The sequence below is a fragment of the Tachysurus fulvidraco genome, chromosome 2 (assembly GCF_022655615.1).
Source record: "Tachysurus fulvidraco isolate hzauxx_2018 chromosome 2, HZAU_PFXX_2.0, whole genome shotgun sequence".
Lineage (NCBI taxonomy): Eukaryota > Metazoa > Chordata > Actinopteri > Siluriformes > Bagridae > Tachysurus > Tachysurus fulvidraco.
The window spans coordinates 20,869,659-20,897,146 of record NC_062519.1 but is presented as its reverse complement, the minus strand read 5'-3'; the positions used below and the strand labels follow the sequence as shown (position 1 = coordinate 20,897,146).

The 27,488-nt window shown below is 40.6% G+C and overlaps 2 protein-coding genes across 3 annotated transcripts; one reads left to right on the top strand and one right to left on the bottom strand.

Annotated features, from left to right (window-relative positions):
* Nucleotides 1–860: 860 nt before the first annotated feature.
* On the top strand, nucleotides 861–9,407 carry nxph2b (neurexophilin 2b). Its single transcript, XM_047810054.1, has 3 exons — nucleotides 861–926; nucleotides 1,345–1,452; nucleotides 8,094–9,407. Exons 2-3 carry the CDS (start codon nucleotides 1,387–1,389, stop codon nucleotides 8,832–8,834), a joined length of 807 nt encoding a protein of 268 aa, XP_047666010.1. The 5' UTR covers nucleotides 861–926; nucleotides 1,345–1,386; the 3' UTR covers nucleotides 8,835–9,407.
* A 747-nt stretch (nucleotides 9,408–10,154) lies between these two features.
* spoplb (speckle type BTB/POZ protein like b) lies at nucleotides 10,155–26,251 on the bottom strand. Of its 2 annotated transcripts, none has more exons than XM_027171489.2 (13): nucleotides 26,062–26,251; nucleotides 23,802–23,921; nucleotides 19,296–19,407; nucleotides 18,949–19,065; nucleotides 16,122–16,243; nucleotides 15,802–15,953; nucleotides 15,575–15,702; nucleotides 15,047–15,224; nucleotides 14,907–14,962; nucleotides 13,897–14,019; nucleotides 13,651–13,793; nucleotides 12,594–12,647; nucleotides 10,155–11,185 (listed from the first exon to the last, which is right to left on the bottom strand). In XM_027171489.2, the coding sequence occupies exons 3-13, from the start codon at nucleotides 19,323–19,325 to the stop codon at nucleotides 11,041–11,043; spliced, it is 1,248 nt and encodes a 415-aa protein (XP_027027290.1). In that variant the 5' UTR covers nucleotides 19,326–19,407; nucleotides 23,802–23,921; nucleotides 26,062–26,251; the 3' UTR covers nucleotides 10,155–11,040. The 2 variants fall into 2 exon arrangements, with proteins under 2 accessions (XP_027027290.1, XP_047666009.1); XM_047810053.1 differs by lacking the exon at nucleotides 26,062–26,251 and adding an exon at nucleotides 25,946–25,965.
* Between the last annotated feature and the right edge of the window lie 1,237 nt (nucleotides 26,252–27,488).

Below are 27,488 nucleotides of genomic sequence, written 5' to 3'. Positions count from 1 at the left end.
GTGTGTGTGTGTGTCTGTCTGTCTGTCTGTCTGTGTGTGTCTGTCTATGTCTGTGTCTGTTTGTCTTTGTCTATGTGTATGTCTGTCTTTGTCTGTCTGTCTGTCTGTGTCTGTCTTTATGTCAGTGTGTGTCTTTGTCTGTGTGTCTGTGTCTGTCTTTATGTCTATGTGTGTGTCTGTGAGTCTGTGTTTGTCTGTTTGTGTGTCTCTGTGTGTGTGTGTGTGTGTGTGTGTGTGTCTTTGTCTGTGTGTGTCTGTGTGTGTCTTTGTCTGTGTGTGTCTGTGTGTGTCATTGTCTGTGAGTCTGTGTGTGTCTTTGTGTGTGTCTGTGTATGTCTTTATGTCTCTGTGTGTGTCTGTGTTTGTCTTTATGTCTGTGTGTGTGTCTGTGTCTGTGTTTGTCTTTATGTGTGTGTGTGTGTGTGTGTGTGTGTGTGTGTGTGTGTGTGTGTGTGTGTGTGTGTGTGTGTGTGTGTGTGTGTGTGCGTGTTAGTCACGCTTGTAGGCAAACCTACAAAAACAAATAAATATATAGAACATACTGCACTTTACATCTCACACTTTAAGATAAATTATGATCTGCAGCCTGAACCAAACTAGATCTCATTACTATCTTATATATAATGAGTCACATGTGACGGTGACGATTATAATTTAATATATTTGTGACGGTGACAATAATAATTTAATATATTTTTATTTTGACGGTGAATCGAATCTTTATGAAGTAATAATGATAACTAATAATAATGAGTTCTTTGAGTCCTCGCTTGTGATTGGACGCAAACTATCCGAACGGGAAATCTGCGTCCAATCAGAAGCCGCGCGTGCTGCCCGGCGCGCGACACCTGCTCAGAGCGCTCGGGCCAGCTTTAAGCGCCGGAGCTCAAAGCGGGAGCGCGTGCGAGTTTAACGGCGACCGGCAGGTGAGAAGCTCTGAGGGGATTTATAGAGAACGCGCTGCGCTTCATCATGAACGGAGTTGACCAGTGAGTTCTAACCGTTATCATATATTCACGTGACTGTAAAACACGTGATGGAGGTCTTTAGGTTAAATGTGCATTTGTTTTGGAGAAGTTTGTCTTACACCGTTATTTACAGTCATACGAATCTTAACCTCATACAAAGCAAGGTTTCTGACTTAATGTGTGTGTGTGTGTGTGTGTGTGTGTGTGTGTGTGTGTGTGTGTGTGTGTGTGTGTGTGTGTGTGTGTGTGTGTGTTTATTGTGTGTGTGTGTGTGTGTGTGTGTGTGTGTGTGTGTGTGTGTGTGTGTGTGTGTGTGTGCGTGTGTTTAATGTCATGTAATCATGTAAGTTTTCTCTCTTTTCTTCCTGCCTTCCAGCCTGAAGAGCAGTTTAATCTGTGGACCTGTTATTTAATAACCATGTTCATGTTAAAAGCCATAAAGATGAAGCATCTCTCAGCTCTTCTGGTTTTGTGCTTGCACACGGTAAGATCATTTGTTATTTACATTTTATTTATTTGTTTTTTTGTTTGTTTGTATTCAATGTTAAATTGGGTAAAACTGCAAAATCCAAAAAAAAGTTAGTTTGATAATATTTATTATTTGTCAGATTAGATAAGTTTTTATCCTGTAATCAGCAGGTGTGTGTTTTTAGAGCACAATCCTACACGTCTGAGTGTTCCTCCGACACTCGATTTAACTAATCAGCTGTATAACAGATGCTGTGGGTGTTTGAGAGCAGGACAAGGTGTTCACCAGGAGATGGGAGTCTGTAAGCACATGATACGCCTGCTACACACTCATATACTTAACATGATGTCATTTCTACCAAGGATAACAGATTGTCTTGTTGACCCACCCTATAAAATGTGTGTAGTTTAATAACGTTTAATAAACGTTGCTGTTTCAATCGTGTGTAGACGAAGTCAGAAGAATCTGCGAACACATTGCATTGTTGTTATGGATTTATATATAATACTGATATTCACTAATATAAGTGAATGAGAGTGTGTGTGTGCCCTGCTATGGGTTGGCACTCCGTCCAGGGTGTATCCTGCCTCGATGCCCGATGACGCCTGAGATAGACACAGGCTCCCCGTGACCCGAGAAGTTCGGATAAGCGGTAGTAAATGAATGAATTAATTTAAAGTGAACAGTGCTGGCTTTCTGCATGTCAGAATAAATAAGATGCATTTTAGTCAGTCTTCACTGCTACTGTGTAATTAAATCCAGTGTGTCACTGCAATGTATTTAGTGTGGATTAAACCGACAGATAGCAGGTCGGTGGAATATGCAGAACTGCAGAATGCTGTATTTGTCTAATCCGTCTCCGGGAGAAATCCTTAATCCACCAATTTTACAAACCAAATTCTTTCTCACAGAGAAGCAAGTGCATGATTTTTTTCCCTACATTAATTTGAAATGGTACATAGTAAGGCCTAGACACAGGAAATGTTGTAGAGCTTTAGACCGTTAAATCACAAACGAGAATCAGCAGCGAGAACAGCCTGAGCTTAATCCTTTGTTTTTCTTTCAAATTCTTTGCACTTTATTTATCTTTAAACTGTAATAAAAAAAAATGTGCTTTCGTTGGATTACAGGCTCTAATCTCATGGTTTCTGAGTAGATTTCTTGATACTTTTCAGGGAAGTGCTTATGTTGGAGTAAAATAATATTTTGTCTTGCGATTTTAAAAAAAAAACCCATTCTTATTAGAGTTTCGGAATTTCGGAACGAGGGATTAGAGCTGACAAAATCTCAGTGTAATTGACTTGAATATTGGGTTTAACTTGGCCCAAAGGTTGAACTAATTATATAAAGTGCTAAAAGAATGAGTTTTCACTTCAAACCTAATACACCATCCACACCTTTGAAGTGTGCATGGATTTTGCACGGTCTCCCTGCGTTTCAGGGGTTTCCTCCCCAGTCCATTGGCAAGGCTGCTTTGAATCTTTAAAGCACCCGTAGATTGTGAATGGGTGTGTGTGAATATAAGTGTGCTTGCTTTCCCTTTACAGGTATGCTTGTTCCAAATGCTAACATTAACTTTGCATTCTCATTTCAGAGAAGAATGTCAGTGTGAGAAATGCTACTTAGTCTCTGGAAAAAACAGCATATTTAACTCTGAAGACAAATCAATGGGTTTGTAGGTGCTTTGTGAATTGTGGTGCCTTAGTGATTGATGGTGTGTGCAGTTCATCTCATACGTAGGCTCGGCATGCGAATATACAGAAGTGAAGGCAGAGATACCGCACTGCTGATGCCTAAGCTGTGGAAACTGCATACGGATTGATAAGTAGATTGCGTACGTACTGACTGATTTTGTAGTGGACAAATGCCTGGAACAGTGCTGTAACAAAAAAGTACCTCTACACATACAAGCATTCTTTGGTGTCGGTCGAGGTTCTCCACATTCTCCACACTCCATATTGTTCTGACTGGAGGAACTATCTAAATATATTGTTTCAGCATCGACCTGCTAACGTGACAGAAATTTTGGCCCATTGTGTATGGTAATTGGCAGTGATGACCCAATAACTGCTTAGGTCACCTCCATAACACAAATCTTACGTTGAAGAGCGAATTCCACCTCTCTACTGTTTAATTTTCCTTTTTTTTCCAAACCACATTTTTTTCAAATATGTAAATATAATCATTGAAAGATTCAGAGATCGATCACATTTCTCATCTGACAAAATCCTAATGATGTTCAGATTGTATTATTATCCTTCTACTCTGAATAAACAAATTGGACATTACAACCCATCATTACCTTTCAAAATTCAAGTTTAAATTTTATTTTTCACATACATAAACATACACGGGGGCACAGTGGCTTAGTGGTTAGCACGTTCGCCTCACACCTCCAGGGTTGGGGGTTAGATTCCCGCCTCCACCTCGTGTGTGTGGAGTTTACATATTCTCCCCGTGCCTCGGGGGTTTCCTCCGGGTACTCCGGTTTCCTCCCCCGGTCCAAAGACATGCATGGTAGGTTGATTGGCATCTCTGGAAAATTGTCCGTAGTGTGTGTGTGTGTGTGTGAGTGAATGAGAGTGTGTGTGTGCCCTGTGATGGGTTGGCACTCCGTCCAGGGTGTATCCTGCCTCGATGCCCGATGACGCCTGAGATAGGCACAGGCTAACCGTGACCCGAGAAGTTCAGATAAGCGGTAGAAAATGAATGAATGAATGAATGAATGAATGGATGAATGAATGAATGAATGAATAAACATACACTGTATGGGTTAGGGTTAACCCTGACATGCAGTGAAATGTGTTTCATGATTGTTCCTTATAGTGAGAAGTAAATACAATAAAACAGAATAATGGAGGAACAATAAAATGGGAACATAAATAGAGAAAATAAACATAGATCTGTGAATCTTGATATAAAAGATACAATAAGGATAAATAAAAAAGTATGAATAAAAACAGATCTGTACAATTTGTAATGAATGGGATGGGATGCGTATGAGTATGAAACATAAGTTAGATCTATGGTGTATACATGATAATGTGCAAAGTTTAAAGGTAAACTGACCAGTGCGAAAAGAGTCACAAAGTGATGTGTGCAATGTATAGTGTGTAGAAAGGTCTGTCTGAGGCAGTAGTGTCATGTGTATGTAGTGAGTTTATAGAGGCCTTGTTCTAGGTGTACTGTTGGTTGAAGTCTCAGATGGTCTGTGGGAAGAAGCTCCTACTCATTCTCTTTGTGTTTGCCTTCATGGAAAACAAATGCTTTTCTGATTGCAACAGAGAAAGGAGTCCATTGTTGGGATGGCTGAGGTCCTACACAATCTTCCTGGCTTTGGTCCAGCACTGCTTGATGTAGATAGACTCCAGGTCAGGGAGCTCAATGCAGATGGTTCAGCTGACCACACCGCCCTCTGCTGTCCATGTGAGGGCGGTGAGTGAGTGAATGAGTGACGTGACATACGGCTTAGTACGGTGACCCATACTCAGAATTCGTTCTCTGCATTTAACCCATCCAAAGTGCACACACACACACAGCAGTGAACACACACACACCGTGAACACACACCCGGAGCAATGGGCAGCCATTTATGCAGCGGCACCTGGGGAGAAGTTGGGGGGGTTCGGTGCCTTGCTCAAGGGAACCTCAGTCGTGGTATTGCTGGCCCGAGACTCGAACCCACAACCTTAGAGTTAAGAGTCAAACTCTCTAACCATTAGGCCACGACTTCCCCGGTGTGGTGAAGGTATGATGTCTTCTGTGGAGTGGTACAGTATGCAAACTGAAGGGGGTCTAGCGTTTCAGGCAGTGAGGAGGTTATGAAGTGCTTTGAAAGTCTAGTCAGCGACTTTATCACGACGGAGTTCAGGGCTACAGAGCGATAGTGATGCTGTCTGTTCCTGCTGCTTTCCTGGTTTTCACTTTCCTGAACACCTTCTTCACGTCATGCTCCAAGATCGTTTTCCTCTCCGACTTCCTCAGCATGCGCACTGCTATTAGCAAGCTCCAAACAAGCACCGTTCAATTCAGTTCAGTTCTGAAGTCTACTATCAACTCCTTTGTCTTGCTGATGTTAAGGAGGAGATTGTTCTCCTGACACCAAATCTTCAGATTTATAGACACTGAGGCAGGCAGGCTGGGGTTACTTGAGAACAGGAACTATGGTAGGCTGTTTAAAGCATGTGGGGATTGTAGACTGTTCAGTGGAGTTGTTGAATATCTAACTAAACACTGAGAGGCCCTGAGGACCCGCTTACGTATAAATGTTGTGACCACCGGCCGATGAGACTGCAACCAGGGGTAGGGCATCAGTATTGATAAAGTAGGTCGGGAGGAAGAGACAATCAGACTAGGAACTCAGAACAGAGCTCAGGAGTGGCATGTATAGCTCAGATTTCCCAAATGGTGGACATGATTTTGCCATGTAGCTGTCCTTAAACTGAGTGTACCAGTGGTCCAGTGTCCTCTCACCTCTGGTGGGGCAGGTGATGTGCTGGAAAAAATTTGGCACTGCGCGTTTGAGGCCGGATTGTTTCCCATGTGGTGGCCTTTTCCTCAGGATTTTACTTGGCGAGCTTGGGTCCGATCTAAACAACTGTAACTGTGTGAAAGTGAGTGGAATGTAGACGGTATTTCTGTCATCTTTGACAGAATTTAGATATATAAAGAAAAGTCTTCTTTGAAGAATTTGGATATATAAAGGAAAAGGTTCTGACAAACTACAAGAGCGCATTTAATGTAGGTAAGATTTCCCCTATTTCCTTAAAATCAATTTGAAAGAAAATACAATACAATCTTTCATTAGTTTCAGACATTCCTATTACAACTCCTAGTCCAACTCAAAATATCTCGAGCAATATGTAACGTTATATACAGTAAGATATACAGTATATACAGTTATATACAATCCAATGTACAGATGGGTAAAATTAGATAATAGGTTAATTAGCGGTCTTCTCGGGTCTAAAGAAATGTACCCGACCCGAAGTGACCAGAATCACTTTTTACCCGAACCCGACGTGCATAATTAGTTTTTTTAAAGAAAAACCTGGCCCGAGACAAACCCGAAAAAATTAGACCCGAGTCTGACCCGAGTCCGACCCGAATGTTGCATAACTCTACACTAAAGTAACCGCTACAGCGTGGATTCAAAATTGATTGACAGGTCTGTTTCAACGAAAATTAGCTCACCACCAGCCGCACGTCGCCAGCCACATGTCGCAACCGGTCTTGGCAAAAAGAGGAGAGGTTGGAAAAGGACTCGAGTCGATGCACACACACCAGATACAGTAGTTCTGGGTCTTCTCAGGTCCGTTCGGTAAAAACACATTCATTTTAAATTACCCGAGACCCAGTGCCGCTATTATTAGACCCGACCCGTGTCCGAGGTACACGTCAAACTTTTAGACCCAAACTTGCTCGGGTCTCGGGTTTAGAACACGAGCCATACCTTAAAAATCAGATTGAAAAAGAAAAAATTTTATCTGATCTATCCAAGACCACTTTAATTTCATCTTTCTTTCATCAATGACCTTTTCCCAGCCTTAGATATCATGCCCACAAACCATTGCCTGAACATCTGATGCATACAGTATGGCACACAAAATTGGAAACACTTCAGGAATTGTTTGATTGGTTGGACAATTCAGACCCCCTAATAATTATGTCTATTACATGACCAACCAGTCACAACACATGGTTTGTATATCTCCAGTTTTATATTAGTACAGTATGAATATGTGGCTGTCTCTTACCTTGTGAACTATTAAGTATCAGGTGCAAGTCCTGAAAAAGGTGATGTTGACTAAACATTACTAAACCTTAGCCACTTGGGCTGTTTGACACCAAACAGTAAATGCTGACTGACCAGGCTTCTCTGCCTAGTCAGTACATTTATACTTACAGTATTTGCGAGATGCTCTTATCCAGAGCGACTTAGATTTTTATTTCATTTTATACAACTGAGCAATAGCGGGTTAAGGGCCTTATTCATGGGCCCAGCAGTGGCAGCTTGGTGGTAATCAAACACCTTAACCACTAGGCTAGGTTGTCTCACATCAGCAAGGTGCAGTAGAGGCAGCAACAGCCCAGTTGTCTCACATCAGCAAGGCGCAGTAGAGGCAGCAATAGCCCAGGTGTCTCACATCAGCAAGGCGCAGTAGAGGCAGCAACAGCCCAGGTGTCTCACATCAGCCGGGTTAGAGGCAGAGAATGCATACTTCCTAAAATTAGGTTGCTTCCTGAGTCAGCATATGTGCTTCTCTTCTGTAGAAGTTAATCAGCACAAAAATTGATAGCACCACTGCTTAATCTCTAATAATGCCCAGGAAGCCCTCACCACACCACACCACACCACACCTAGAATATGGACCTTACGTGAGCCTCGGATCACCGATCGTTGTTGTGGTCTTTGGTAGTATGTTCACATTCTCAGGGAAAAGGCACTATGTTGCATAAGTGTGTGTACTATGTCTGTTTGTTTAGTCATGCATTCTGTCATATAGCATTTCTCCTAGGCAAATGTAGAGATCTTTCATTCTGCTTCATGTCAGTCTACCATCTTATTCTCTTTACTAAAGCAGTCGTTGATTTGTTTTGGAAAGTAATGAAGCCATAAGGTAACCATATTTTTTTCTCCTGTTTTGTGTCTAAAGGCCATATGTGATGCAGAGCCCACTGCAGCACTAGGACTTCTAGGATGGGGGGAAAGTACTAAAGATAAGAGCATTTCTCAGCATGGTTCACGCTCAGATCTCCTCAAACCCCTGTGGCTTTTCTCACACCTGTCTTTAAACAACGAAGCCCCCCAGCAACTTGCAGTACAAGACCTGTGGGCCTGGCTGTTTAATCGTACAGAAGAGAACGAACAGAGTCTGGCTAGAGCCAAGCGGCGTCCCATGGTCAAGACGGGCAAATTCAAGAAGATGTTCGGTTGGGGTGACTTCCATTCCCACATTAAGACAGTTAAGCTTAACCTCCTCATCACGGGCAAGATTGTTGACCATGGCAATGGCACGTTTAGTGTCTACTTCCGCCACAACTCCACAGGCTTTGGCAATGTGTCGGTGAGCTTGGTGCCACCCTCCAAGGTTGTCGACTTTGAGATCAGCCAACAGGAAACTCTGGATGTCCCCAAAGACACAAAGACCTTTAACTGCAGAGTGGAGTACGAGAAGACAGACCGGAGCAAGAGGACGTCCTTTTGCAACCACGACTCCACGACCAGGGAGTGCTTTCAGGAGCAGACGCAGAGCCACGTCTCCTGGCTCTGCTCCAAGCCCTTTAAAGTCATCTGCATCTACATTGACTTCTTCAGTGCTGACTACAAACTGCTGCAGAAGGTCTGCCCAGACTACAATTACCACAGTGATGCGCCTTATGCTTCATCGGGATAGAGCGCCAAGATTAATATGAGCAAAAATGTCTGTCGAGTTAAATTTGTCATCACAGCCCACATTTCTGTTACCTGCCTGTGCTGAGAGGGCAGAAGAAAGCTAACTGAGTTGATAGACATGCTGTGAACAAACCTCACTGAAGGTTTCATGATTATTTTAAGGAAAAGAATCTTAAAAAAAAATTATAAATGTACAAAACGAAACAAAGTTTCTTGTGAGCCACTTTTTACTAATGTCCCAATGTTCTGCATGTTCTGTCCAAAATGTAATAGTATTTGTAAACTCAACAGTATTTGCACACGCAGCCACTCATAGCTTCTCACACTGACATCATGAGTGAAACAACATTCATTCATTCACCTTGAACCATGATACCTTTACTAGATGATTAATAACAAAATAGATCCCTTTTTAATGGTGCATTATGACACCACCCCTTAAATGTGTTCAGTGTCTTCGTTGTATGCCAACAAACCAAGCTACAATGTGATTTGTTCTATAATCATAGTGAATTCCTGTCTTTTTGATTTCTGTACAATTCATTTTGAACATTAAAAACGTGTAAGATGCAAACAATTAAACCAAACTCTCTTCCTCATTATAGTTATATAGCTGATTTTATAAACACAGGCCTGGTTAGGGTTATGTAATGCACTGCTAAATCGGCTATGGAAGGAATGTATAGAGAAGCTAATGACATGAAGCTAATCACATGATTTCACAGCTAGACAATATGAAAAGCTTTAAAGCAGTACATCTCAAATACTGCAAAGATATAGAAAGGTTTCTGATTGAAAGGGGGTTTTCCCCTTCTACGATACTTCTGACTGATCTCCAACGATGCTGTTATTAACTAAATATATTTCTGTATTATTGTCTACATACGGTTCATTTCTACAGATGCTGTAATTGCAAGCAATTCATTTGAACCAGCAAACATTTTTTGATTATCTAAAGATTGTAGGGCGACGACAACACGACTTGACTGGATAATAAACAAGCAGAATCTAAAACATCTGACTCTTGGTTTGATCTGATTGACTATAAAGATCTAAGCTTATGATGAGTGAGCTGAAGACGGTCACTATTGAGTTTTGCTTTCTTCGTCCCATCTTCCTTTGGGTTTTTATCTGTTGGGATTAAACATGTTGATGGATCAACTACGGAAAAAAATTGCCCCTCGATGTGATGGATGGACTGAACGTGAGACAGGCTTTAAGTACTCTGCAGTTTATCCTGCTTAAGGAGAAACAAACTGAGAATGAATATTAAACTCTGGGACCGTGTTGGTATTTAATGTCCAAAAATAAGCAAAACTACTTGTGCTTTTTGTGTTTTAATTTCAAAGCAACAAATCAAAAGTTCTTTTAAACCACAATACATTTTCCAAACACAAAGAACTCTGCCGTTTCGTCGAGTAAGCAAAGCTGCTAATCATAGAAAATAAACTCCATACAACTAAAGTCAAAAATAAGTCTGTGTGAAAAGGAAAAAAATGGATTGTAAACAATATGATAAACAAATCTTCATATTTACCCAATAGTTGAGGAGGTGCAAAATATCCACATGTTCAGTTCTGCTTTCATGTAATACTCGTAATTACATACTCCAAAAGAATGCATCACATTTCACCAAGTATTCTAATGCAGAATCTCAGTTAATACTTCTGCCCATATTTACTCATGTTAAACACACTAGTAAACATTTCTGATAACAACATGTGGGCAACATCATCGGTTTTAAAAAGTCTCAGAGGAAACGATTTTGCACTTCATGTGTGGATCTCTTGTTGTTTTTCTTTTTCTGAAATCACACGTTATCCGTTTTTTCTTCCAAAATGTCAACATCACAGGCAGGGCTTTAACATTCTGGATGCCAGTTAATGTGCCCCTGTTGAAAACACTTCACAGACAAGGGATCTAAACATCACCTTAAAACTACGGTGTTATGGACGAGTTAGTGCAATCTGGACAGGCCTGGAGGGCGAGGACATGTCCTTTAAGGCCATTTATCAAATGACAGATCACTGAGCAGAGAGAAGCCAGCTCGGCCATTTTAAAGCTGGTTCCTTCTTCTCGCAGTGAGCAAAGAGCACTGTAAGCTAGTGCAGTCCTCCAGCTGGGCTTTAGTAAAGGAGGAGGGAGTGACAGGGTACGAGGGAATCAGGGCCGCTGCTGCATCTGTCTAAAGGGGGACATAGTGAAGGTCAAGACTGTTTAAGTCGTTTCCTGGGAAGGCCGAACGGAGGGCACTGGGCTGAGGCGAGGGCACGAAAGGCTTCAGCCACTAGGTGAGGATGGGATTGGATCATGGCCTTCCAGCCTGCGGTCTCCATTATGTCTGCTGCATGACTGAAGGGCAAGAAAGAAATGGGTGATTAAAGAAAAAGAAAAAAAACTAAAAAAAAAAAAAACAGTATTACACAGTATTTTTGAACTGTTTACAGAATGCATAACCCAAAACTGCTCCAAAAATTTCCTTCACACCTAAAACACAATTTAAAAACAAAAAGCTGTGTCAGAATAAAAATGGCTTAAGTCCAGGAGTGTGACATGGTCCCTTATCCATGCTCACTAATTACTGCTCCAGACACCCAGCGTGAGCTGAAGTACATCACCGAAGCATTTCCATTTCATCCTAGTTTAGTCAAGTTCAGTATAAACCGATTCAGTCTCAACAATTTAGTTCTACAGTCATTAATAATCTTTATTAGGGCTGGGCGATAAAACCATACTGATATTTAACAATAGACCTTTATTGCTAAGGATAGGGAAAAAACCCAAACATTCTAATATGTCACTTCAGAGTTTCTCTTTAATGAGTGAGTACACGCCCTGATAAAGGCCTGCGGTGGGGTTCGGTTGTGCCCTTGCCGTGTGACAGGAAATGAGTGCCGTGGGGTTCGAGTACGCCATCGCCATGTGGAAATGAGTGCTGTAACTGCCGGCGGTGAGGAGATTATAAATAAAAAATTGTCAGCAGTCTTTTTTTTTTTTTTGAATGAAAGCAAGCAAGTGTTGATTATTCTACATTTACACAGATTAAATACCATTTTATTTATTAAGTATGAATTTATTTAACACCATGTAAAAATATAACTTTTTTTGTTTTTGACTATTAAGGAGAACAATTTTAGTTTAATAAAAGAGTGCAAATTAAAAACACAGTAGTTCAATTAAAACTTTTTCTACTGGTCATTGTTTAAAAAGGCTAATAAAATGTCTATTATGGAATATCTCATATTGAGAGACTTTTTTTACTGAGCTGTATTACATGAATTATTTATGAATATAGATTAGAGTTTTATTTTCCCTCATATGCAATCACTTAGGAATTTAATTAGAAGAAGCGAAAGCAAATACGTTTTCTTTTCACATCCCAGCTTTGGAAGTGCTCCTGGGGTAGTGAGGGCTGGGGGCCTTGCTCAGGGGCCCAACGGTGGCAGACTGGCTGTGCTGGTCTGAGCCTTAAACCCACTTGAGCACCACTGCCCCTAAGGGAAGGCTCCATTCATAATTATGTTGCTGTTACTTTTAGAGAGGATCCTAATCAATATGATTCATTAGGATAACAGCAGGATAAATTAAATATTTTAATTGATATCTCTAGCTCTCAATCTCTTCCCAAAATTAGCCATATAATCCATCCCAGATTATGATCCACACCACATCATGCCTAGTTTGTTCAGCGATAAAGACAATACTGACACTTGATATTATAGATATATAGAGTAACGCAGCAGAACGCCCTCATACGTACTTGCTATTCCAGTTCTTCCCATCTTTACAGCCCAGTTGTCTTAATACGCTGCATCTGGAAAGGAGAAGTTTAGCGTTACAAAACATTTGCACTACTTACAGCATGGACGTAGCAACCACATAACATAACATGATAAGCATGACAACACTGTCAACATTATTTATATAAATATCTAAAAATATGGATATAAATGTACCTTTAACATAATTGGACAATAACTACCTTTGCTTATAAAAGGCACATTTCTTGATAAAAGCTGCATATTAAAAAGGTACAAAGACATGAATCCAGTACTAATGTATGCCGTTATCACAGATTTCAAAATATATGCAGTGTGTGTGTGTGTGAGTGAGTGTGTGATGCCCCTTTTCCACCGAGGCAGTTTGAGTGCAGGTTCGGAGCCTAATATAGAACCAGTTCTTTCTGTTTCGCTCTGAACCAGGAAAAGTGGTTCTTAAGTAGCACCAAAACGTTGCTGGTCTGGACTTAAGAACCGCTTGCGTCAGTGGCTGTGGGGCGGGGCTACTGTTAGCGCATTTGACAATGTACCTTAAGTATACTAATGTTTAATACACTTTTACTTTACTGCAATATGATCAGTTATCAGCACACATGATGGTAGGTAGCTACATGCTAAGGCTAACATTTTTCTGTGATAATGATAAAATAATGTTATGAACTTTATCGATTACAACCTCCGTTTATAAAGATTACACGGAGCTGCACGTAGACGTTGGATTCGCCGCGTTTGGATGTTAATGTAGGTTCACAAAGCCATGAGCATTAACAATAAAGCAACATCCGCCATTGTTGATGTGTTTGTCGCTCTCTGATGATGTGTCTGTGATGCTCTCTAGCCGCTGGAAAGGCAAACTAGTTATTAGAAGGTTCGCCAGTGGAACCAACTTTGAACCAGCACCAGCTCTGAACCAGCACCCGGTTCTTTTTGGTGGAAAAGAGGCATGTGTGTCTGTGTGTGTGTGTGTGTGTGTGCACGTGTGGCAGTGGAACAGAGCAAGCAAAAAGAAATAAATATAAGAAACAAGAGCAGACTTGCCTGTTGATAAAGTCTATGGCTTGTGTTTTGAGCTGTTCTGCACTGTGCAGATCTGCTAGAATGAGGATGTCTGCCACGTTCTCTACAGACAGACTGTTACACAAAGCCTCCTCACACATCACCTTCAATCTCTCCAAAGCGTACTGCACAAACGCAGAGAATAGCAGATAACTTTCCAACCAATGACTCATGCACTTCAGAAGATCTTATCAATTAGTAGCTGGTCTACAGTCACTGCTTCCTCACCTTGTCCGCTGCAGCTAACAGATGATCAGCCATCTTCTCCAGGTTTGGAGCTTTGTCTGTGTAGATAAAGACCATCATTTCTCTAAACACGTCCGGCTCCACGTCGCTGATGTCCACACGGTTCTGTGGGAGAAGTCGAGAAAATCAACTGTGAAAATAGCTCTGGATCATCAGAGATCTGTTCTGTAATCCTCTGGCAGTGTAATGTTAACAGGCACAGTAAAGACTTTATATACATCTATATATACACTTTGGAAAAATGCATTTTTGTAAATACGACTTTAAAGTCAGGGTCTCCGATTTTTAAGAAATGCTTCAGAAAGCTGAGTCGGGCCGATAAACAAAAATCAAAAGGAGCTGGAAGGCCATGATCCAATCCCATCCTCACCTAGTGGCTGAAGGAGCAGGAAGTTGGCCACATATTCACAGGTTGGAGTTTCCCGAGTCAATAACTCCTGAGCTAAACGCTGTTACTACACAAATAACACCTCTTTTCTATCGTAGTAATGTAGAGAGGCAGCTACAACCGTGTTTTGTGTAGTAACAGCGTTTAGCTCAGGAGTTATTGACTCGGGAAACTCCGACCTGTGAATATGTGGCCGACTTTACTTAAGACACCAAGGCGCTTTTTTCCTTCTCGATAGGTGAGTAACGTTGGTTTTGCTTTGTTACACAGAACTAATATATGCCTTTGTCCTTTACATGATTATGCTTGTGTGGCATTTTTGCTTGTTTGTTTATCTACAATCGTATTGTTCTTCCCTTCAGCTATGATAAAGACACGTTTCTTTCTGTTAGTTGCCTGGGTTACGTATGTATGTGTGAGCGGAGCTATCGATACAGGGGTGGGACCCGTTTGGGTTAGGGGCGTGTTTGTTTTGGTGATTTTACATGTCAACATTGGCTTTCAAAAATCGGAGACCCCACCTTTAACAAAAAAAAAAAAAGGGTACAGGCAGGGTTGGATTAAAGTTTGAGTCATTTTTGCAAAGGAAGAAAATAACCCTTACCTTCTTACTCTCTTCCATTTTGTGTTCAAACATGGCATTGAAAACCGGTGACCTCGCTGCAAAGCAAAGTTGAACCGATTAGCCGTCACAAATTCCAAACCCCAAAAATACAATTAGGTTTGTGTAAATGATCAGCCAACCTGCCAGGATGGATTTGTGTGCTTTAAACTCCTGTCCTCCCACAAACAGGCTACAGTCAGTGAACCTGGAACCTTCCCACAGGCTGCCCAGGTCATCAGCCAGCTGACACTCAGGCACCTTCAGCATGTTCATGTTGGACTGACCGGAGATGTTCACCGAGTCTTGCACCACACTCACCTTTGAGCAACAATTAGAATATAAAATTCAGTCATTAAAGAACAGCAGGATGTGTGTGTGTGTGTGTGTGTGTGTGTGTGTGTGTGTGTGTGTGTGTGTGTGTGTGTGTGTGTGTGTGTGAGAAAGCGTGAGTGAGAGCGAGTGCGAGTGAGTGTGTGTGTGTGTGTGTGCACATTAAATCGGGTTTTAAGGTTAATAAGAGTTTTGCTGTTCCACTGTTACTCATTACTGACTGCAGATCCCAGGGTCTCATCACTACTAAGAAATGAAGCCGTATAAATGCCTCCAGTCCCATTTCTTGTAACTGTGATGCACCTGTTCTCTACAGTACCATACAGAGAGCACAATACCTCACAGAAAAGTGTAAGCTTGTCATCTGGTAGAAGTCCATTCGCTTCATCAAGTAAGAAGTCACGCCTAATAAACTTTTTGAAGCCCCAATCCTTTCCCTGGACAAATCGATATGCTCTTTGACTTTCTAAAGAACGATAAAGAAAACATGATGATTAGCAACCACACACACACAAACACACACACAACTAACAGGGAGTAACAGATCATGTGGGGTTTCTCTCACCCATGGCTTTAGTTTCTTCTCTTTTGGCATTCAGCAGCGAAAACTTGAACTTTGCTCGCACTTCACTTTTTGGACAGTTTACAAGCAGTAAGTAGAGGGACAAATAATCTTTACTCTCATCATCTAGTCCTTTTGGATTTACTCTTAAACACCTACAGAAAGAAAAAAAAAAAGAGTCATGCAATATGAAAATTAGGGTTGGGGCAAGAGATTACATATGATTTAGTTATTTGCTCTATATTGTCTATAAATGGCTGTAAATAAAAATGAGGGAAAGGAACTTGAAGGGAAACAGTAGAGTGATAGAAAAGTGACCTCACCACTTCATTTTGTCATTGGGACCAGAAGAGAAGGTGGAACTTTTCAGCACTTCGCCCATCTCCTCTCTGCAGAAACTGAAGTTGTTTATGGTCCACATGTAGGAGAACTTCACTACTTTGACCTGCCAGGTAAGATATTTTCCGTATTAACGACAGACATTTCTTCAAAAACAGAAAATAGTTTCAGAAACAGAACCTAAAATAATCTGCTACCTAATAACTGACCAAACCGGCAAACTTCCTGATCATTCATTAGAAAGGTTGAGTAATATTTCGGCACAGCTGTGTTTGGATACACAGAGCTGCTTTATGGCTAAAACTTCATGGCTAACACGCAGTCGTTTAGTCTTTTACACTAATAATGTGCTGACAGACAGAAGCACGGCTTCCCTGTCTGACAGAACTGTTTCATCTGACTACAAACATAGCATTATCCCCCAGGCATTAGGATCTTAAACCAGGAGACACTTAGGATCTAGCACTGGACCTCTCTCTCCATCCCCATTGTTCTATGCACACACACACACACCCTTTTTTTTTGTACTGACACTTTAAAGGTGGGGTCTCTGATTTTTGAAAGCCAATGTTGACATTAGAAATCAACAAAACAAACACCTCCTTAACCCAAACGAGTCCCACCCCGTATTGATAGCTCCACCGACACACACAAATGTAACCCAGGCGACTAACAGAAAGAAACGTGTCTATCATAGCTGAAGGGAAGAACAATACGATTGTAGATAAACAAACAAGCAAAAATGACACACAAGCATAATCATGTAAAGGACAAAGGCATACATTAGTTCTGTGTAACAAAGCAAAACCAACGTTCCTTCTCGATTCCTCACCTATCGAGAAGGAAAAAAGTGCCTCGGCGTCTTAAGTAAAGTCGGCCACATATTCACAGGTCGGAGTTTCCCGAGTCAATAACTCCTGAGCTAAAGGCTGTTACTACACAAAACGCGGTTGTAGCTGCCTCTCTACATTACTACGATAGAAAAGAGGTGTTATTTGTGTAGTAACAGCGTTTAGCTCAGGAGTTATTGACTCGGGAAACTCCAACCTGTGAATATGTGGCCAACTTCCCGCTCCTTCAGTTCTCTCCAGCGCTGGAAAGCTGATCCTATATTAACACGTCCTACTTCTTGCCTTATCGTAAGCCTTTCTTCTCTTTCTTTCTTTGTTTTTATCCTCCATGTCAATGTTAAAACCGCTTTCTGCTAATGTCACACATGCGCACTGAACACACTCTCCACCGTTATTGACAAGACACTCCCCTTTCTGCTCATTGGCTACATGCTTGTTTTGATTTTTGTTTATTATTCGGCCTGACTCAGTTTTCTAAAGCATTTCCCAAAAATGGGAGACCCTGCCTTTAATTCTGGACTTGCACAGCAGATTGCCACTTTATACACTTTACACACACACACACACACACCATACTGCACCTGGACACTTTAAGGAGAATCTTTAAAAACCATACACATTTATGTATATACATTATTTCTCCTTTTATATTTTCATATTTTATATAGTTTTCTTATATAGTTTATACTTTTTTATTATTTGTTTTTTTTTATACTTTTTATTCTAATACCAGACAGTTGCATAAAGCATTTCACTGCATGCCCTACCCTGTAAGTATGTGTATGTGACAAATAACATTTGATTTGATTTGATTACAATGAGCAGGTTTGTTGTGTGGGACTGAGGCAGATTATTACGTCATATAATAATAATCTCCATTAGTAGAAAGCTTTAATACCTGATAACATGGTATCATAATATCACAGGAAGCTTCTCTTGGCTGTCACTGGATGTCTTCCATTAATGACTGGGTCTCTTCACCAAACACATGAATTTGGACTAATTTTCTTTTACTGCAAATTCATCCATTTTTTTTATTAAAAAAATCCCCAGACCAATGAAATATCATGAGGATGCGTTTAAGATTTTTAAGATGTTTAAGAGTGTTTTCCGCCTCCTAGTAAACACAATTTCACATTTGAGCATAAGGTTTTTGTTTTTTTTACACCTGGTCACTTCGTGTGTTGTCTCTGATCCGATAGCTATCTGATTTGTTAAAACTGTCCCATTTACATCAAGCCACATAAATGCGTCTCGGTGAATCGGATATCAATCTGATCTTTCTACACCCGCCCAAAATGCTAATATATTTTACCTCATTTCCAGGGTAATTCAAACGGAACACGCTTTCGTGTATGCGGTTGCTACAAAAAACAGCATTTACTGTTTGCTGCATTTTCGCTGGCGGCAGCAGTGCATTTTAAGACCCAAAGAGACACCTGGGTGAAAGATCGGAGCCAGCGCTGGTGGGAAAACATATTTGTTTAAGACACGATGCACGACTCGTGTCACCTGCGAGTGACGTACTTCCGTTTGGGAGGAGTATAGCGCTGACGTATGTGACTTGAACAACCACATTCATTTACACCTGTCCGGTTTCATCTGAAACGCGTCCCAGACCACCTCCTGAAGGGGTTTGTACCATCGGATTTATATCAGTCTCCAAAAAGTTTCGGAGGGAATGTAGACCTGGTCTTTTTACCATCGGGTAGCTATCTGATCACAGAAAACGCAGGAAGTGACCAGGTGTAAAAAGCCCCTTTTTTGCACCATGTGGCCAAATAATTATCACACCGGTAGGTTAAATCTCATTACAGATTTAGTCTTCTCTCCCACCCCCCACCCCCAAATCAAATCAAATTTTATGGTGTCACATACACACACATACAGAGTACGACATGCAGTGAAATGTTTTTTGGGTCTGTCTGGTATTCAAGCATACCCCCCTCTTCCCTCCCACCTGTGTGTAACACCAGCTCTCTGCCACAGGTCCTGAGGTCATCTCCCCTGGTGGGGGGGGTGTTGGGACCCGTGACATGGCCAGCTTTGTCCTCTCACTTCCCTTATGAAGCTTGACCTAAGCAAAAGAGAAAGTTATGCTACAACATGCAGGGGGAAAAAAATTAATGAAAAATTGAGAGCTCAAGACTAACATCAAGAAAACAGATTATTCCCAGCTGTAAGAAAAGCACTGTGGTACTTTTGTAAAAAAATCAGGAACGGATTAAAATCTGAATAAATCAGTCAATATAAAACAGTTACAAGTTACAGTGACTCACTGATTTATTTATTGTATTGATCCCTTACCTTGTGTTCGAAGGGGGAAGGGGTGCTCATGCCATCCCTAAGAGCATGCTAATAAAACAGGACTCTAGAGATTCAACAGTGCATGCTGAGTTCACAGTCCTCACAGCCCATCCTACACACACACACACACAAAGGTTAGTTATTTATTTGTGTGTGTATGTTTAACCCACAATCCTTACCTGAGGGATTCCCTTTCAGTGTTAACACCAACATTGGCATTACTAATTGTATTAAATGAGGACAATTTGCTAGGCAGATCAGCAGATTACTATCAGAGTATCCTGGGACGAGATCACACAAAAACTCTTTCTACCTGTTGTCACCTGGAAGCCCCGCCCCTTTCCTTACAGACTAACTAGACAAGCTAAAAAAAAAAAATCTATCTTCATATTATCCCTAAAATCTATGACAAATATATTTACCCAGATGTTATATTTAAGCAAACAGAAAAAAAAACAATTATTCAGTTAATAACATTTTCCATTGTCCAAAGCTTCTAATGATGAAAAATAAAAGGTTCACCTTTAAAAAGAAACAGAAATTACACACGGTTAAAAACAGTGTTAAAAAAAATCAGAATAATAAAAATATATGAAATGTCTAACAGTTGGAGGTTTCCCAGGAAGACGACGTATTAGAGAATAAGGGGTTTGTCCTGTAACTCTACACATAGCCGAGGCTTCTGGGGTCGTTACACTACATGCAACAGCATGTTTGGGGGGAAAACCAACAGTAGACCTACCACAGGACACAATAAGGGGTGGATTATCGACTGTCTGGGGCTATTTTGTGGTCTAGGATCTTTTGTAAAGATATATTAGGACATGAATATGCATGAGACAATAGTTTAAAGCCACAATATGAGATGTAGCAGGACATTTAGTCAACAAACAAACAAATACCATATCAGTATATTATACTGTAAAGAACAATTTCTGGGTTTTAGGACTTAATTACACATGCATCTTGTATGAGATTAAGCCAGTAATAAATCTTTCAACAAAAATAATGTTCTTAGAAAACCAGAGAACATCAAATCACACAATGGTTTATAACCCCGGTTTTGGATTCAAAATCTGACTAAACCGAGTAGTTTACATGAGCAACCACTGGCACAGGAAAGCATGAAATGTCTCCAATGTATGTCATCAAAATCTGTTAACACATGAGGAAGCATCAGTGTGATGAATCGGTCAGTGAATTGCCCCAGCAAATATTGCGTGTGCCATATTCTCAGATGGCTCTTGGATAAAAGTGCCTTGAAATAAAACAAATGCATCACCAGCATATGTATAGGATCAAAAGATTATTTTGCATGCATCATTAATTTTCAGTAAGGGTGCCAATAATTCTGTAGTTGACTGTAATTAGAATTCACTGAGTGAATATGGTCAAGTGTCACAGCCAGGCCTGCTCGATTTCTCTAGCTTAATCAAGTACATCAGATTAACATGGGGGAAATATTTAAAAAGTGTTTTCATTTCCAAGGCTCAAACTTCACTAGAGCACATTAAAGGTGGGGTCTGCGTTGTTTGAGAAATGCTTCAGAAGTCGGGATGACGAACAAAAAAAACACGCAGCCAATGAGCAGAGAGGGGAGTGTCTTGTCAATATGGGCGTAGAGAGTGTTCAGTGCGCGTGTGTGACATTAGCGGAAAGCGGTTTTAACATTGACATGGAGGATAAAAACAAAGAAAGAAAGAGAAGAAAGACTTACGATAAGGCAAGAAGTAGGACGTGTTAATATAGGATCAGCTTTCCAGCGCTGGAGAGAACTGAAGGAGCAGGAAGTTGGACACATTCACAGGTTGGAGTTTCCCGAGTCAATAACTCCTGAGCTAAACGCTGTTACTACACAAACAACACCTCTTTTCTATCGTAGTAATGTAGAGAGGCAGCTACAACCGCGTTTTGTGTAGTAACAGCGTTTAGCTCAGGAGTTATTGACTCGGGAAACTCCGACCTGTGAATATGTGGCCGACTTTACTTAAGACGCCGAGGCGCTTTTTTCCTTCTCGATAGGTGAGTAACGTTGGTTTTGCTTTGTTACACAGAACTAATATATGCCTTTGTCCTTTACATGATTATGCTTGTGTGTCATTTTTGCTTGTTTGCTTATCTACAATAGTATTGTTCTTCCCTTCAGCTATGATAAAGACACGTTTCATTCCAGTAGTTGCCTGGGTTGCATTTGTGTGTGTGGGCAGAGCTATCGATACAGAGGTGGGACCTGTTTGGGTTAGGGGCGTGTTTGTTTTGGTGATTTTATATGTCAACATTGGCTTTCAAACAACAGAGACCCCACCTTTAAGGTCTGTAATATCCAAATGCAGAACACTTGGAACAGTAGAGAATCTTTCAGCCTATGAAAATATCTTGAAAGGTTTAGCTCAATTATCCAGTAAATTACAAAGCATCCTAAAAAATGTGAAGAATGCTGGGCTTTTCTTGCCTCTGCTCGTGTTTTAGTGTTGAGGATTCCACAATCAGAAGAGATCTGGCAAAAATAAGATTCATGGGAGAGCAGCAAAGAGGATGGAAGAAAAGAGAGAGAGAAAAATAACACCACTAAGAATATAATAGATGCTTGTGTTTTTGGCACAGATAGCGTGGATGATATGCAAGCCATGTAGGAGAAGGTTCTGTGGTCACATGAGTCTCAAACACATGCCAGGACTCTTATTATGTCTGGTGGAAAGCAAACATTGTTCCACAGTGAAATCATCAACCTGCCCAAACCTGCTGGTGTGTCTACAGCAGTGTGACTCAAAATAAGGAACAGTGTACATTTCTGATCAAGGCAATGACAAAAACAAACTAAACATCCTCTAAAGAACAATATAGTACAGCGAAGCGAAGGACAGATGCTCTGTTATTAAGTCTTATGCCTATATTCAGGTTCTCTTTAGTTAAGGTTGAAAACCTCTAATGTGCCTGAACAGAGGAATCATGACCAGACCCTCACTTTCTGCAGTGCAATTAGAGAATGTTATAAGTTCATTAACTAACTAATACCAGACAATTATACACTGAACCAGTTACTGTTAAAAACCCTGCAAACTTTCAGATTCAGGCTGAATAAAGCCAACAGCAGGATAATGTCAGCTACTCAGAAAAGGCATTTGAGCTCCTTTAAAAGTTACTAATCTACATCCTTTGTAATAAATGTAGAAATAACTTGTATTTCCAAAAAAGCTATGAATCTGCACTCACATCCAGTCTGTATTAGCACTCTGTCAGCTTAGAAAAAAAAAACTTGTAAGAAGCTCCACAATTGCTGTGGTTTATATTAGGGATGTACCGATACTTTTTCTCTTCCGATCCGATTCCGGCATTTGCCAGTATCGGCCGATACCGATCCGATCCCTGTGTTCTTTTCTACCTTTAAAACTAAAGAATGCATACAACTCGCTAAGTTAAGATTTATTTGTTTCTGGCAAATAAATACAAAAATGCCCATATTACTGGATGATAAATGAAAACACAAGAAACCTTAAAAAAGTATTAATTCAGTAGCAGAACTTTTAACAGTTAGCGGTATAACAATCTAAACCATATATACTGCAATTATTAAATTTAATTACTTTCTGAAGAAAAGGCAAAATTTTAAAGTGAATCTTATATTAGAACTCAATGAAAGAATGTAAAATGTATTAAACAGTAAACCTCGCACCCAAATGAGCGACATGTTTAACGCGCTGAGGTAAATAGAAAGGACGCCTGCTAAACTTGGCTGTCTGTCACAGGTGGTTGTGCGACATTTCCTATAAAATTTATTATATTTATTTTCATTAATGTAATTTAATATACAAGTGTATTTTTCTTATAAGTTCAAGCAATAGTTAGTTAATTGACATTATTCAACCACCAAGGGCATGGGCGTTGGGAGTAAATAAAAAGTGGGCGTGTCCTGTCCCATACACATATATAATGGTTCCGACGCCCATGGATTTCAGGAAGCAGCAGCGTGGTCAATGTTGTAGGTAAAAAAGCAGAATGGAGTTTAATTTATTAGGGCATTCCTCAAGCGGAATGGATTCCACTGGCGGCGCTCTGAAAAGTGCAATACCCATGACCACAGGTATCGGATTTGGATCGGTCATGCACCCCCTATACCCCATCCACTCAAAATGCTTGGATCGGCACCGATACCGATCCAAAATATCGGATCGGTACATCCCTAGTATATATTTATAATCAGTGAATTGCACTTTCTGAGCTCAAACTCAAAGATTTAAGATGCAAGTTTGGTCTGTGACAAAGCTGTGACAGTGTAATGCTAGGTTATCTGTTTTAATCTGTTTGTTTAAGACCAAGAGTTTATATATAATAGATATTAAAAAAAAAAAAAACAACAACAAATGCAATGATCTCAATATTTAACATTTGAGTAACACATTTAACGGTTTCTTTTGTTAAAGCACTTGCAAATGACCAGGACGACATGGCTTACACATTACCAAAAAGAACAGGTGGAACTGCTCTGAAACTCTGAAACACACTCACCACATTTTGGTGTGCTGAAATTAATAAGAAGAGGCACCAAGATGAAGACCTGCAGACCACAACACTTGGCAGATGAGTGGAATTCTGGGAAAAGCCACTGCAACAGTATGGGAGTGAACCCTGTAATATAAACACAAAGCTACTAAAACTAGATCTTGCTAAAGTGTCTTTAGCTTTACATTAAGCATAAAAAAATTACCAAATATTTGTCCATTATATATAATATTACCATTAAACTTGACTCATTTCATTTAAATGTGTTTAGTGTGATTATATTAACGTTTTATTAAAAACACTTCCACTTTTATTTCACTGAAATTATCCTCAACATGAAAAGATGAGACAAAACCATCCTGAACACCCGGGTAATACTTGTATTATGTGGAACTGGAAGCTACCTGGAACACAGCTGAAGCCCAAAACAATTAACTAGATCAACAATTATTTCAAAAATCCACAGTTACAAAAACATGTGATGCAGAGACGATGGGCCAGCAGAGCTACAGCTACATGTAGGGAAAAGCACCTAGCAGACAGAGCTACATGTAGGGAAAAGCACCTAGCCAGCAGAGCTACATGTAGGGAAAAGCACCTAGCCAGCAGAGCTACAGCTACATGTGGGGAAAAGCACCTAGCAGACAGAGCTACATGTAGGGAAAAGCACCTAGCCAGCAGAGCTACAGCTACATGTGGGGAAAAGCACCTAGCCAGTAGAGCTATATGTAGAGAAAAGCACCTAGCCAACAGAGCTACAGCTACATGTAGGGAAAAGCACCTAGCCAGCAGAGCTATATGTAGAGAAAAGCACCTAGCCAACAGAGCTACATGTAGGGAAAAGCACCTAGCAGACAGAGCTACATGTATGGAAAAGCACCTAGCCAACAGAGCTACATGTATGGAAAAGCACCTAGCCAACAGAGCTACATGTATGGAAAAGCACCTAGCCAACAGAGCTACATGTATGGAAAAGCACCTAGCCAACAGAGCTACATGTATGGAAAAGCACTTAGCCAACAGAGCTACATGTATGGAAAAGCACTTAGCCAACAGAGCTACATGTATGGAAAAGCACTTAGCCAACAGAGCTACATGTATGGAAAAGCACCTAGCCAGCAGAGCTACATGCAGGGAAAAGCACCTAGCCAGCAGAGCTACATGCAGGGAAAAGCACCTAGCCAGCAGAGCTACATGCAGGGAAAAGCACCTAGCCAGCAGAGCTACATGCAGGGAAAAGCACCTAGCCAGCAGAGCTACATGCAGGGAAAAGCACCTAGCCAGCAGAGCTACATGCAGGGAAAAGCACCTAGCCAACAGAGCTACATGCAGGGAAAAGCACCTAGCCAACAGAGCTACATGCAGGGAAAAGCACCTAGCCAGCAGAGCTACAGCTACATGTAGGGAAAAGCACCTAGCCAGCAGAGCTACATGTAGGGAAAAGCAGCTAGCCAGGGGAGCTACAGCTACATGTAGGGAAAAGCAGCTAGCCAGGGGAGCTACAGCTACATGTAGGGAAAAGCACCTAGCCAGCAGAGCTACATGTAGGGAAAAGCACCTAGCCAACAGAGCTACAGCTACCTGTAGGGAAAAGCAGCTAGCCAACAGAGCTACATGTAGGGAAAAGCACCTAGCCAACAGAGCTACATGTAGGGAAAAGCACCTAGCCAACAGAGCTACCTGTAGGGAAAAGCAGCTAGCCAACAGAGCTACAGCTACCTGTAGGGAAAAGCAGCTAGCCAACAGAGCTACAGCTACATGTAGGGAAAAGCAGCTAGCCAACAGAGCTACAGCTACATGTAGGGAAAAGCAGCTAGCCAACAGAGCTACAGCTACCTGTAGGGAAAAGCAGCTAGCCAACAGAGCTACAGCTACATGTAGGGAAAAGCAGCTAGCCAACAGAGCTACAGCTACATGTAGGGAAAAGCAGCTAGCCAACAGCGCTACAGCTACATGTAGGGAAAAGCAGCTAGCCAGGGGAGCTACAGCTACATGTAGGGAAAAGCACTTAGCCAGCAGAGCTACAGCTACACGGCCTACATTTCATCCACGGCCCAAAACAAGTCATCTACAGAAGACAAAAGCGAACTACTCATTCCGACTTGCATAAAAGACAAAGTAAATGTCATGACAAGATCCAAAGCCGTTACCTTTTAATAAGAAACAACGCGATATCGCCTCTTTTTCTTTTAGTTTTATAATTAAACGGGAATGTTTTCTGTCTTTGTGTCGAACAACAGCGTCAAGATGAAAATGTTTTACAAACCTCTCAGATAATCCTCACAATTGGTGACGTTTTTATAAATAAACACATTCATCTATTTCTGCGGAAACAGGGGACTTTTGGTCCTTTTGTGTGATAACGAGGTGCTTTTCTGTCTCAACGCGAACACATAGCGGCGTCTGCAGTTCTACCGGAGAGCAGTGCGCATGCGCAGCAGGAGCAGAGCTCTCAGAACTTCCTCCTGAAACCGTCCCGCAAAATCACTACATAAATAAACTGTGTGCTAACTTTGTATAATACACATCGTGCTTAAATCCAAATAATCCCGTTTGACATTAGGTGATAATAAATTATATTCTGAGAACGTTTTGTACGTTGCTCGCGTTTTCCAGCTGAATCAGAAGGAAGTGTTTTGTTTCAGCTGAATATGAAACTATGTACTATAAGAGGAGATTAAAGTGTTAATTACATTCACACGGTAAAAAAAAAAAACACTAAAGAAAGTGAAATAAAAAATACAAACAGGATGCCAAAGTGTCACACTGAAAAAACACACAACCTCCAATCCAATGTTTTTGCTTGATTTCTTCAGTGAAACCTTATTAGACTGAAATGCTGACTGTATGTCAGAAGCTAATAAACAACCTGTAAAACAATCTGCTTCTGTATATTTCACTGTGAAACTTAACAGGCCTTTGGCCCTTTACATACACTCTCCATGACATGAATCTAGGACATTATATACCTCAGCGAGAGCATAACACTGTGTTATAACACAAAACAGTAGCTACAATAAACAAAAAACATGAGAGATGATTCAGGTTTAGTCTTTATACTGTGCCTTAGTCTTAACACTGTACATTAGACAGGAAAGAAGCGTTAGAAGTAAAAGTATTTCAGATGTTTGACCTTAAACCTGTTTGGACCAATTCCCAAATCTTATCAGTGGATCTACAGTTACATTCATAAGATATTGTACTAAAAGTATCTTGGGTAAAAACAGTATTCTGGCATGCTGTTATTGACCAGAAATTCTGAATGTCTAATAAACTTCTGTAAAAGACACACAGTGGCAAACCTTTTTACAGAATCGGACCTCTATGTAACCTGTACAAGACTCTGTACTATACATGTATTGCTAACAGACAGCAATGTAGTGCATGGAACAAAAGCTACAATAAATCTAAATGAAATGAAATCCCTGAGAATCAGATGTAATTCAATATGTTGATTTCTTAGCAGGAAAATCCTTGATTAGGTCGGTAATATCCACCTTTCTAAATTTTTTTTTTGTCATATTTTTTTAAAACTGACATGAGAGCAGTTATGTATATTATGATCTACATATTATTATCCAAACATAATAATACATGACATAAACCAATACAACAAACAATGTAATAATAAGCAAATCTAAGCACATAGATCAACAAGGTATATAAGAGCCAGAAGCAGAATTTTTTGGAAAT